This window comes from Geotrypetes seraphini, chromosome 10 (assembly GCF_902459505.1).
Source record: "Geotrypetes seraphini chromosome 10, aGeoSer1.1, whole genome shotgun sequence".
Classification (NCBI taxonomy): domain Eukaryota; kingdom Metazoa; phylum Chordata; class Amphibia; order Gymnophiona; family Dermophiidae; genus Geotrypetes; species Geotrypetes seraphini.
Genome location: NC_047093.1, coordinates 25,347,314 through 25,360,886, shown reverse-complemented (window position 1 = coordinate 25,360,886; position 13,573 = coordinate 25,347,314). Strand labels below are relative to the sequence as shown.

General features: G+C 40.4%; 1 protein-coding gene across 1 annotated transcript; it reads right to left on the bottom strand.

The window, feature by feature from the left end:
• Nucleotides 1–6,938: 6,938 nt before the first annotated feature.
• On the bottom strand, nt 6,939–10,841 carry TOB1 (transducer of ERBB2, 1). Its single transcript, XM_033961711.1, has 2 exons — nt 10,501–10,841; nt 6,939–8,810 (listed from the first exon to the last, which is right to left on the bottom strand). Exon 2 carries the CDS (start codon nt 8,672–8,674, stop codon nt 7,700–7,702), a length of 975 nt encoding a protein of 324 aa, XP_033817602.1. The 5' UTR covers nt 8,675–8,810; nt 10,501–10,841; the 3' UTR covers nt 6,939–7,699.
• Nucleotides 10,842–13,573: the final 2,732 nt, after the last annotated feature.

Here is a 13,573-nt window from a genome sequence, read left to right as displayed (position 1 = left end):
AAATCGGCACTCAACATCTCTTAATTGACATTAATTGAAAGGCACCAAACTTGGTAGGCATGATTCTACAACAGTTAGACACCTAGTAAAAGTGGATGTGGTTAGGGGGCAGATCATGGGCATGTTTTTGAGTTAGGAGCCATTAGGTACAAACATTTAGGCCAAGAAAGCTCTGGCATAAATAGGGTAGTCCTAAATATTAGAATGCTTAGGTGGTGCTAAGCGTAATTCTATAATGGGCCCCCTTTCTAGAATTGTGCTTAGCGCTGCATTTGTCAGCACCAATTTTTTTAAGTAACATCTAAGGACTCAGGCTCTTAGCACTCCTAAGTAGGACGCATTCTGTATTAATTTTTTGGCAAATCCCACTCACAAAGGAAAAATTAGCACGGCACCTGCAAAAAAGAAGAGCTATGTTTTGGGGACATGATAGAAATGGGCTTAGCATGCAGGAACATCTCATGTTCACAAGCGCTGAGCCCTTAGTACAGGGATGTCAAAGTCCCTCCTTGAGGGCCGCAATCCAGTCGGGTTTTCAGGATTTCCCCAATGAATATGCATATGCATGAGATCTATTTGCATGTACTGCTTTCATTGTTTGCTAATAGATTTCATGCATATTCTTTGGGGAAAACCTGACTGGATTGCGGCCCTCGAGGAGGGACTTTGACATCCCTGCCTTAGTACCTTCAAATCATGTGGCAGAAAAATAAAACATAGAAACATGATGGCAGATAAAGGCCAAAGGACCCATCCAATCTACCCATCCGCGGTAACCATTATCTCTTCCTCTGATACCATGTGCCTATCCCAGGCTTTCTTGAATTCAGACACAGGCATATAAAGACCAATCTCTCCAATCTGCCATCTACTATATAGTAATGTCACCTTAATTAGCAACTCATTTTAACGAAGAATGGGACTCCACATCTGAGCTGTTTAGATTGTCGCTCCAAGTTAAACATGGTATAGTGAGGGCAGGAGAAAATGAGAAAATCTCATGATCATCCATTCACTATTAAAGCGAAAAGCCCTAGCTTTTGAAAAATATTTAGAGAAATACTGTAGATTTAAAAGGTTAAGTGACTTTTTTCCTAGCATTGAAGGAAACAGAATGGTCATAGCAACAAGAAAACTCTCGAGAGAATCTTTAAAACCCTGAGACTTCTAATTACCCATATTGTCAACTAATTTTTAAAAATTCATTCACTTTTAATGCACTTATCATACAGTAATCATACATACTGAGCAAGAGTGTTTTATACGGTTCTGTGAAGCTGAAGCTTTCTACACTGTGAATAAAAACAAAAAAACCACACCAAAATGGTTTTTATCATATCTTCTACAGCAGTGGTCCCAAACCCTGTCCTGGAGGACCACCAGGCCAGTCAGGCTTTCAGGATAACCCTAATGAATATGCATGAAAGAGATCTGCATATAATGGAGGTGCCAGGCATGCAAGCAAATCTGATCTATGCATATTCATTAGGGATATCCTGAAAGTCTGACTGACCTGGTGGTCCTCCAGGACAGGGTTGGGAACCACTGTTCTACAGAACTCAGCCAATTCCTATGAAATTTAATAGTGGCCTGAATTAAGTATATGTAAAATTTCCCACCACACCACACAACCTTGTGAAAATGAATTGTGAACTGAATAAAAACACAGCAAAAAGTTTTATGACTTATCATTTTGCAGAAAAATGTAAAGTCAGAAAGCAATGCTTCAATTAAGCAGATGTTCGAAGAGCACTCCCTTTGCATGAAGGCACACCCTGATCTATGGACTTGTCAATGATGCTCTGCTTCAGCTCAAGCCAGAGATGAAGCACTGTTTAAGGACTCTAGCATCAGATATCGTTGTCTGGTAGACGCGTTCCTGTATCGGCCCCCAGATCCAGTAGTCAACTGGGTTAGGTCTGGTGAATTCACAGGCCAGAGGTCTAGACCAATGAAGTCTGGGATCTCCCAATGTAGCACTTCTACGGTGTCCTTTGCACGATGCGCTGAGGCATTGTCCTGTTGGAAGATAGTCTCCCAACATGCAACAGATCCTGCATCCGGTAGTATGCATTATTGATCTTAACCTCAGGACCGATGAACAGATCTGTAAATTCAAGTTTCAAGATTGTGATCGAGACCATGACTGACTGGCTAAAGGTCAGGCAGCTCAGTAGTAGGCATTTGGCATTAATCTCACGTTTCAGTGTTGTTGAAGGCACATACAGGCAATCATTCTGAGTTTCACCGCTTTGTATTTGTCTTCATGCACACCACCTTTCAAGTATTTAAGTGTTTATATATCTGTTCATGCATATCCTTAGCTATCTCTATTTCCATTTGTCAGGACCCCTGATGAAGGCGTGTTAACCGAAACACGAACCGTGTCAGGTCCCTTGGTTTGTTATAAGGTGGTAACTAACTGCTTTCAATTTTTAATAAACATAGCCTGCATCTTGTCCGCTTATCTGCAGGTTTTCTTTGTTTACCTTTAAGCAAGTACCAAGTTCTTTATCAGAATTTGGTCTTCTGCAGTGAAAACTATTTTGATAAAGACTGTTTACAAATTACTGTCTGCTTCTACACATATCCCATAGCAACCCTTCATTGAAATACTTACATCAACTTCATTCAGGACACGATGCACTAAATTTCATAAGAATCGGCCAAGTCCAGTTGAAGATACGCCACAAAAAGTCTGTTTTTTTTGTTTTGTTTTTTCAGTTTACAGTATAGATCGAGTTTAAAGGCATATCAAATTTTTAGGGTTCAAAACCATTTTTGAGCTTTTGAAAAGCATTGTCTTGCAGAACACAATACAAAGCACTCACATTTCGTCCCATCCTAATCCTCACTGCTCTAGTGCAAAAGATAAAAGTATTTGCAAAAAGGGCTAGGTACACCAGTAAAAGACATGAGTATGTACTTTATTTCAATGCAGATATAAATAAACTGGCCTTAAAACGCTGATTTTCAAAAGTAAAACTTTAGCACATTAGCTCACTATGTTACAGTCTCTCTCTACACAGGGATTTGTTATTTGTTTTTTCTGCTCTAGATCTTGTTTATCAAAGTATAATGCAAATGTCTTCAGCGCATAAAATAGTGTTAGCTTTAGGCAGTAATGCCCAATACGATTTGATGAAACACTAGAACAGCTGTGTTCTTTATGTCACCAGGGATTGCAGTTAACTCAACCCACTGAATTTGTTAGTGCTAAAAATGTTCAACCTTTTTTTCCCCTGTGCTGGTGAAACACTGCAAAAGCAAAACATGTTAATAATCAGAAATACATATGCAGTGGCAATGTTATTTTTAAGCTGGTTTGTCTGATAAGGCATCTTAAATATTAAAATTACTTGCCAACATGAATCCAGTTAATCCGGGAAGGTGCTTTATTACAACAGATCATTTTACTGTGAGCCAGGAGCAGGAGTCTCCAAGAAGGATCATATTGCTATTATAAATCAAACTTTATGAAACTCTTATGAAACAGGAAAGACAATGTGGTTATTACAATAAGCAAAGTTGAGACTGTTTGCAGCAGCTGGGAAGCTGGTACATGGTGATAGCTAAAATGTATTAGTAAACAGGTTCTCAGCTGTTCACACCACCTTTTAAGAACTGACAACCACAGAAGAATTGTATTTTAAAGCACATTACTTGGACAGAGAAAACATTAACAAGCTGCTTTAAAATGCCCCATTGTTATAAAATCTTGTTAATAGTCCCCAAAACTAATCCTGATCCATTTTATTCAAAATGTGCATCAGCCAGATTCACACTATGCACCTGAAATTATAATTTCATAATACATACTGAAGCTAACAAAGAATACAAAAAAAAAATCTAATGGTAATAGATTATTTTAAATTTCTTTGTAGGTGGGTGAATAAAGTGAAAAATATTTAGTAATCATAATGGGTTTATTCCAGTTCTTATTCTATTAGTTCCTACTCCAGTGATCTTCACTATTTTTCCAATAAGGGCCGCTTTGTCAAAAAGAAACCTCAATGTGAGAATCAAAATCATTGTCAAAGCGAGCAGCACACTGGGCAAGGGAGGGAGGAATAACCCCCACCAATGACAGTTCTCTTCTGATGATCTGATCAACCTAGCTGCTTATGTACATTTAGGACTCCTTCTACAAAGCTGGGTAGCAAGTCCCATGCGACAAATGCAACTCTATAGGCTGCCTCACATTTGCCACAGCAGAGATTATTGCTGCAGCTTTGTAAAAGGGGCCCTTAGTGACTCATGTTAAAACAAAGGCTACTCTTCTGCACTCTCATACCCTAATTTCATATCCCTCATCCCCTCTTATCCATGCTCCCCTCCGGCCTATTACACCCCACATACTCTCCCATCAGCTCCTCTCCCCTACATATTCTTCTCTTAATGCAGTGGTTCCCAAACCTGTCCTGGAGGACCCCCAGGCCAGTTGGGTTTTCAAGATAGCCCTAATGAATATGCATGACAGAGATTTGCATATAATGGAGATGCCAGGAATGCAGATCTACTCCATGCATAATCATTAGGGCTATCTTGAAAACCCGACTGGCCTGGGGATCCTCCAGGACAGGTTTGGGAACCACTGTCTAATGGAACCCCATGTAATCTCACATTAACCCCACATTCTGTCTCTATCCTCAACCCAGTTTTTAATCCCTATACTTTCCACAGAAGCTTTTTGGCCTTGAAACATCATTTCAATTTTCTTGTAGCACCACATAACTCCAGTTTCTGCACAGTGCCCAGATTCCTTCACTGCTCTTTCAGTTCCTTTTTGCAAAATACTTATCTCCTGCACTAGAGCAGTAAGGATTAGGATGGGACCAAATGTGATCTGCGATGAAACAGCTAAGTCAGTAGTGGGGAACATGTAGTCTATTGTGACCTGATATAATATAGAAACCAGCTGATGTGAAAATATCAAAGAAAAAAGATGCCCAGCCAGAGCCATCGTGTTCCTGTACCACCAGAGCACCTCATCCTGCCCACCCCATCACTTCCTATTGCATTATGGGGTGGGATAGCAGGACCTTCAGTGGCACAGGGGCATGAAGTTTCCATGCTTGATACTGTTAAAATCTGCCATCACCAGGGGAAGAGGTATGAAAGATACAGTTGGCCATCAGGCAGACAAGGAATGGAGGAGACTTCATTTGATAATGTTAAGAACAGCAAAATGCTAAAGCTTTACTATATATAATACTGTATATTCAATATATGAATTATATTAAACTGCAATTATACCAACTGTATTTCTATAGATCTTTTTAATTTTCAGTTAATAGGTCATTTTTTGTTGCACACAGCGAGTATTTTCATTTTTTTTTTTTTTAAATCTTTTATTGTATTTATGTGTATTCTGTCATTGGGTTTGTGTGCTGTCAACATGGAGTGCTTTAGGGGTCCTTTTACTAAAGCTCAAATGTTAAGGTACAACGGGGTGCTTAAAAGTTCTCAGCCTGACCAACTTCTTAAATTCTGACCATTATTTTGCCACTGCAGCTGAAGAGAATGTTATCTTATTTCATTAAGTGCCAACTTGCAGAAACAAAATTGTTTTGACATTGTTTCAGATCATTGATTGAACCATATCCACGTTTTCCTTTGGTTGGGCTGAGAACTTTTCAACACCCCCTCCTATAAAGTGGGTTTCTTAGCCATTAGCACAAGCTAAGCTTTAGTAAGTGTCCTAGTTTGGTCTTTTGACTTATGCAGACTTAAGAAATGTGATCATATTTCTGATCATTATCAAAAGCTTCATTGGCTTCCCATACAAGCTTGTGTTGCTTTTAAATTTGTTTGTATTGTTTTCCATATATTACACAAGATTCATCAAATTTGTTGATTTTCCAATCAATTTTTAATTTATCACAGGTACATAATGCATCTTTATTACAATAGCCAACTATAAAAATGTACACTATAAACAACATCTGGGGTCTTTATTTCCTTTCAGGTGATTTCTGTATTGAATGAAATGTCTCAGAATATAAAATCTGAAATTATGTAAGACTTCAAATAAGAAAGACTTTAGTTTCCTTCAAAGTTTTTTTTATTCCTGTTAATTTTTGTGTAATGCATGTTTGCAAGTTTTGGCAGTTTTTATTATAGTGTTTTATTTTTATCTATTTTGATATAATTCCCCATGTTATTTAATGGGCTACTTAAAATGTATACGTTTTCTAGACTCACTCGAAGTCTTGCCTTTGTTTAAACTAATTTAGGGACCCTTTCACTAAAGCTTAGCATGTGCTAAGTGCCACACGGCCCATAGGTATGTAAAAAAGGATGTACAGTATTTATCACATGCAAATTTTAGTAAAAGGGCCCCTTAATTATATCGCTTCCTCCCAGTTAATTTTGCTTTCAAAAAATGAATTATAAAAGCACTAAATGTATACACTTAGGGCCTATTTTACACAGCTGCGCTAGCGGCTGCAGCGCGGTAACGGTCCTGAAGCCCATATTTAAAGGGCTTCGGGGCTGTTACCGTGTGGCTTTGTAAAACAAGCCCTTAGTCACCCTCTTAAATGGGATATGGCCTTTTGATTATAAAAGGTTCCCCACCTCTGAGCTAGGTAAATGTAAAGTGTGCAATTTCAGAACACAATTGCACCAATTATTAAAACTGTGCTTCTATGACAGATGTTCAAATGAAATATAGGGCTCCTTTTACTAAGATGCACGTTTTTAGCACATGCTGCATTGCCCTGTGCGCTAACCCCGCACTACGTGCCAAGAACTAACGCCAGCTCAATGCTGGTGTTAGCGTCTAGCGTGCACTAAAACCGCTAGCGCAGCTTAGTAAAAGGAGTCTATAGTTACTGCTTAATCTGAAAGATGCACTGTTGATTCCATGTGGTTTAGGATAATAAAAATTACCACTACACAGCACTAAGACTAACAAAAGACCCACAGCAACTGTATAATTTTTAAAAAATTTTAATACAAACTTAATATAAACTATTTCAGTAAATCTTAACATGTAAGACACTGACTTAAAATACTTTATAACATTTTTATCAAGTATTGCACAATGTAGGTACAAAATTAATATTTACGATTACATTTTTCCATAATATATAGCAAAAATCTTTTTTAAGTTCTTAACAGAAAATACAACTCTCGTGTTCTTGAAAAAGGAAATATTCCTAAATTTTTAATTTCACCACTAAGGAATATTCTGTACACAATTTTTTTTTCTCTTTTACAATAGCTGATGTCTTAAAGATGGATATTTTACAATTTCAGTAAAAAAACAAAGCTGTTGCAGCTGTCACAGATCACTGAAGTAGTAAAAAGATATAAATGCAATACCATGTCATAGAAACAATATATATACTCTGATATTTTACAAACTCTGTACTAAATTAAATTATACAATTAGAAAAAGACCAATAAACCCACTTTATTAGTGCTAATTTAAAAAAAAAATCAGCCATTCTTGCTAAATTTTTAAATACTGTAAGAGGCCGTATTTGAGAGTACACTTTAAAATGTATTAAGTATAAAATAACTTTTGTGCTTGGCTGGCAAAAGAAAAAAATGATGCATGTTTATGTAACCAAGCTTGAATGTTTCCCTACTACAAGCTTTAGGAAAAAAAATTCTCAAGGGATCAAAACACACCCTTGGGCTCGTGCATTTTAACTTGTACAATACATTAGAGCAGGAGAACAGTTTTTCTTTAGTTGGCCATGACTGGCTGGAATTGCTGGTTAGAATACTGCATGTTGTTTAAGCTAAAATTCAAGCCATCCATGAATGATTTCTCATTGAGACCACCGTAGGCTGCAAACATATCAAAGGCATTGCTGTACTGGAGAGGATTGAGGTTAACAGGGCTGTCACCTGGAAATATTCCATTTCCACTGCTTTGACCTTGGAGGTTAGGGAAAATGAACTCCTTGGCATTTGGAGAAAGAGCAGAAGTCTTCTGCTGTTGCTGCTGGTTACCCAGGCCAAGCCCATACAGAGAGTGCACAGAGGAGGAAATGGTTTTCTGCTTCAAAAGGTTATTCACATTCAAGCCAAGGTTGGTTGGAGAGGCGCGTGCAATCTTATTGTTACGGCCACTATTCTTCATTTTGGTTGAACCAAACTTAGTGGCAGCAAAAGTGGCAGTGGTGAAGGTTAAAGGCTGAGAGGATCGGGGCATGAATGTAGGGCTTACAGAAGCAGAATTGCCAAAGGAAGGTGATGGAGAACTGGACACTGAAGAGGCTGGGTCACTGATTGGCATAAACACCTGAGCCTCTGGGTTAAAGCTGTTCTTGATCTCCTTATCCAACTCATATCCACTTTCATTATTGTTATCATCCACGTAAAGCACTTTCACCTGTCCCTTTTCACCAATTTGATATGAAACTTCAAATGGGTCAATCCAAACATTGAGGTCCTGAGGCAGATTTCCACGAACATCATCAATATCCAAACCGCTCTCTTTGGCTGCTTCTTCTATTACAGGGTCCACTTTCTCCCCTATATGAATGCATCTAAACCCTGATCCTTTATATGGCTTGTCTGGATACCAGTGCCCTTCATATTTTTTCTTCAGAAGTCTTTCCAACTCTTCTCCAAAAATATTAACTCGTCTTCGAGGAAGTTTATTGTACAAATATGAAATAATAAAATTGAGTGCTACTTGGATTTCAAGCTGCATAGCTGCAATGCCACAATGTTGTGAAGTTGTGTAGTTAAAACAACTCAAAGACAGCGTTCAGTATGACACAGTGGAACTAAATTTCAAAGTGCTGGTTCCTAGTTGGGTCTATCCTTCACCTTGAGTGTTCTTGTTCCTTTAAGAAAACAAAAGTGAACACACCAGATAAGGAAAAGAAAACAAAGCATCTAGACCTAATTTATTATAGTCTGTTTCTAAAATGGTGCATATATAAGGAACTTCAAAACAAAACACTGCAAGGACAATGTGCAGTAAGAAGGCTATGTTCACTATAGCAAAAAATGATAATGCATTCAAAAGATTCTGCTAAAAATTAACATGATACATGATAAAAATATCTAAAAATATAGTGTTTCGCCCTTCAAATGCTCTTAACAAGTGAACACCAATTTATCTCAAGTTACAGCACACCAAAGAAAGGATCATTAAATGTGCAAAACATGTCCTTGGAGAGCTGGGTTAAGAAAAATGCTTAAAACGGCATCCCTTTTTTTTCAAGCTAATCCATTTTGTTTTAATGCCGCATTTTCCCCTTCCCCAGTAGAAAGCGACAGTCTCGGAGCTTGCTTAACACGACCTTTAAACGTTAGATTGGTTCAGCAATGGGTGGGGATTAAGATCAAGGGCAATGGAATATTTAATGCACAAAAAAAAAAAGGAGCAGCCTGCTTATTTCTGCCCCGACAAAAGGCCGACGATTTAGGAGTGGTTAAAGTAAAACCCAAACGACATTAACCCAACAGTTACATAAATAGTGTAACGATAACGGGAAAAGAATGCCACTTGCCAAAAGCCTCTCTGCCTACAGAAGGGCGTCCAAAACAAACTGGGGCCGTCACGAGATGGTCATGAAAAAAAAAAAGAAAGGGGGGGGGGGCCTATGAAATCTCGTAAAATAAGGTCATTTCCATTTTTATAAATACATTTAAACACCCCCCTTTTTTTTTTTTTACATTCTTTTCATAGGGACAAGCGCAGTTACACAATAACCCATTTTCGGTCTCATTAAATTTCTGCTCACAAACCCAGGGAGCAACACAGCTGTTCCCTGCCAGAAATGGCAAAGCAGCAGCTTAAACGCAGAAAACAACACGGGCACCCCTAAAAATAAAAACCAAGGGCTGGGCCCCGCCCCCCCCCCGAACCCTTCCCCCCCAGGATCTCCTCTTCCCCCCCCCCCCCCATTAATAGGCGAAACCTCCCTCTCCTCCCCCCCCCCCGAAAAGGGCCTGTGTGTATCTCCTCCTGCCTCAACCAGCTCCTCCTCTGCCAAATGCACCACCGAACCCGCAAATAAGCCAGCGCGCATGCAATCGCTTCTCTCTCTCTCCCCCCCACCTCAACTCCCACGTTTTCAAAAGCGCCTTTACCTCACGCGCGACACCCCCCCCCCCAAAAAAAAAAAAAAGCTTTTACAAAAACAACAACAAAGCCAGTGTCATGAAGTAAACCTCGGTAACTGCGCCAAAATGAGGACATAAATAAAGCCTTCGACCGGGGGGGGGGACACAAGCCCCCCCGCGCTTTTATCGCCGTTCGTAACCCCCCCTCGATAAAACCGCACACGCGTTAACTCGAAGTTACCTCACGATCTTGTTAGAAATAAAAAATTTTTAAAAAAATTACAAGCGATCGTAATTCCTAGGGGGAAAACAACGACTACGAGATTATTTTCTGCCCCCTCCCCTCCCCCCCCCTCGCTGTACGGCGCTTCCCCCTCCCCCCAACATTCCGGCCCGAAGTTACGGCCCCAACTGTAACCGCACCAGCCCCGACGCACGACGCCTCGAAGCGCAAATACTTACTCGATTCGGTACAGAAATGGGGATATTCACAGCAGTTTTTTTGAAGTAGTGCAAATAAAACAAAAAGAAAAAAAAAAATATGTCACGACTGTACAATATATAAATATTTTTGTTTCGTTTGGTACAAACTTTCAGCTTCACGAAGGGTTTATTCCAGTTTTATTGTTTCGCTTTTTTTAACGCTTGTTTTTTCTTAACTTCGGTATTGATACACGGTTTCTTTATTTTCTTTTATTTTGTTGTTGCTGTTTTGTTGTTGGGGGGTTTTTTTCCCCCTCCCCGATCACGTCGACTAGCAGCTCGGGGGGGAAAGCTCTTTACACTTCTGCTCCAACTCCTGTCAGAAGCGTCCTATTTATAGAGCCCGTCCGCCATTGCTCCGATGGAGGGGGAAGGCGGGCGGCGAAGCAGCTCGCCCAATGGCCGAAGAATTCGCGCTTTCCCCGCCCGCCGCCGCGTCTTTCTATTGGCCCATTTGCGACGTCCTTCAAGGACGGGCTCCTGACGCAGGGGTTGACGACAGGGACACGTCACTGCAGCGAACAAGCCCGCCCGCCGACATTCTATCGGCCAATGGCGCGAGCGGTTTGGTCAGGGATGGTGCAACCCTAACAGCGATTGGAAGGGAAGCCGTCGCTCATCAACTGACATTGCAAAAGAAGAAAAAAAAAAATCGCAACTTGCTGGTTACAATTATTTATATTTCTAAATATACTAAATAACTAGTGCATTTTTATTTTGTTAGTTTAAGAGAAAAATAGGTTTGGATAATCTTTTTCAGTTATTGCTCTCGACGTTGAGCCGGCGTCATTCTGCAATGACGTATTCAACACTTGACTTCTAATCTGCACTGACCGCCTCGAACGTAAAAACTAGCTAGAGGTATCTGCATTTCCCACGCCCACTCAAAAAAAAATATTTCCCTTAAACCTATTATACCTGGCTTATAACTACTCTATACAAAAATGCATTTTTTTAAGACAACAAATTTTTTTAAAAATCCCTCAAAATAGATATATTTACTAATGTATACAAACAAGTGCACAGCTACTGCGGAAGGATATGGAAAAGCCTATTCTCTTTGCACCTTGCGCCCGCCCCAAGACCTCCGCCCATAGCTGCTAAAAATATTACTCACAGGTAGCAACGATTTCGGATTGGTTAGCCTGTTCTTTTGCGCCATTTTAATTGGCTGGCTGGTATCTAAGGTGAATGCGTCAAAGCTTTAGGAAACGGGGAGGAGAAAGAGGCGTTTGCACCCTCACCTTTAAAGGGCCAAGATGCGGAGAGGGCAGGTCACGTGCTAGTGGGAGCGCGCATCCTGCAGAAGAGGGCACTCTTGGGTCTCACTCTATTAATAATAATAATAATGTAACTGTTTATTTTTATCAGACTTTGACCAGGGATGATATTTACAGCTTGTAACAATAACCTAACATAGTAACCGTAATGCATTACAATAGCCACTGCGAATCCTGCTGCATACTGGGTGAAAATAAAATGCTGCACGGACACTAGGGCATGCATGCGTTTCAAAAGGGATTATGTTATTTATGGTCTTATTTTGTATTTTATTTGGTGAGTGGGAGAAGTTAGGTTTTCATTTTTTATTATTTTAATGGAGTTTGTAATTACCTTGATTGTTTTTGTTAACAGATAGGTAGGGTATAAGAATTTTAATAAATACATAATAAAATACTCTTGTCTAGAGGTATATCGGGTTTAAACTCTGTTATGTTATGCACCCTCAATAGAGAGCAAGCTTCTTTGTAGTGTTATGTGTAGAATTCTGTCATCCTAAGGCCTGAAATTCCTTTCTGCCTTTTCCTGTCTCAGGCTCCAGCTTCCTACTACTATTTATTATACACAGCGCTGTACATTTTAACATACAGTAAACAGTCCCTGCTCAGCTTCCTCAGTTCCCTCCACTACTACTATTTAACACTTCTATAGCGCTGAAGGGCATACACAGTGCTGTACATTGTGACATTAAATAGTCCCTGCGCGGAAGAGCTTACAATCTAACTTGCACAGTCAGACATGACATAGAGGGGTTGGGGATGCAGAACCCAAGGAAGAGAGCTTGGATTTATAAGTAGTCTCAAAGAGGTGAGCTTTTAACTTGGACAAGCACTGCTAGAGATGGAGCCTGCCATAGGGCCAGCATCCATGTCCCCTCCCCTCCTCCCACAGGTCTAGCCACTCTGATTGATCATTCCACCACACCCCCACCCCTCCGCTTGTAGATCCAGCATCTTCCCTAGCTGCAGACCCTCCTAAAGCAGCAATGATGGCTGGCCAGCAGAGGCAGCACTATGAACAAGCTGCTTGTGGTGGGCTCCACCAGGGTCTTTCTTTTGCTACATCATCTGTCTTTAAGAAGTGACATCACAGACAAATGATGTGGCAGAGGAAAGGTCCTGGCAAGGCCAGCTGCAAGCACCTGCTCACAGTGCTCTGCCAGCCAGCCACCGCTGCAGCTTTGGGAAAGCACATGGTTAGGGAAGATACTGGATCTACAAGGGAAGGGGGGTCAATCAGAGAGAGTGAGAGACGCTAGACCTACTCTAGAGAGGGAGGTGTCAGGTCAGAAGCAGGAGGGAGAGCAGAAAGCCTTAGCTCAACAGGAGTGTGGAAGATGACCCAGGCCATGGGAAACTTGGAAGGTCTGTGCGGAATTCTGCACCGCACAGTTGGAAAGAATTTTGCCAGGTATAACCTATGAGGGAGTGCATATAATTTTGGTAAAAGGAATGCTTTGAGTTTTTTGGAGGAGGGTTAGGGCTACCTTGCCAATATTATGACACCTGTCTAATGAAAAGAGAACAAAATGTAAGTTGGGCGTGCCCTAGGACATTGCAGGAAAGTTAACTCCCTAGACCACCAAAAATATATGAATCTCAAATCTACATTTTTAAGATAAGGAGTACCCTCAGCGTGAGTTTGAAAGCTTTAAAGAGCGACTCAAAGAGCAGCAAACACTGAGCAGAGATTACCACTCACTGCCAGCCGCACACCATCATCTGGGTGCTCCTGTGTGCTTTAAAGTGCAAGTCAAGTGCAAACAATGCGC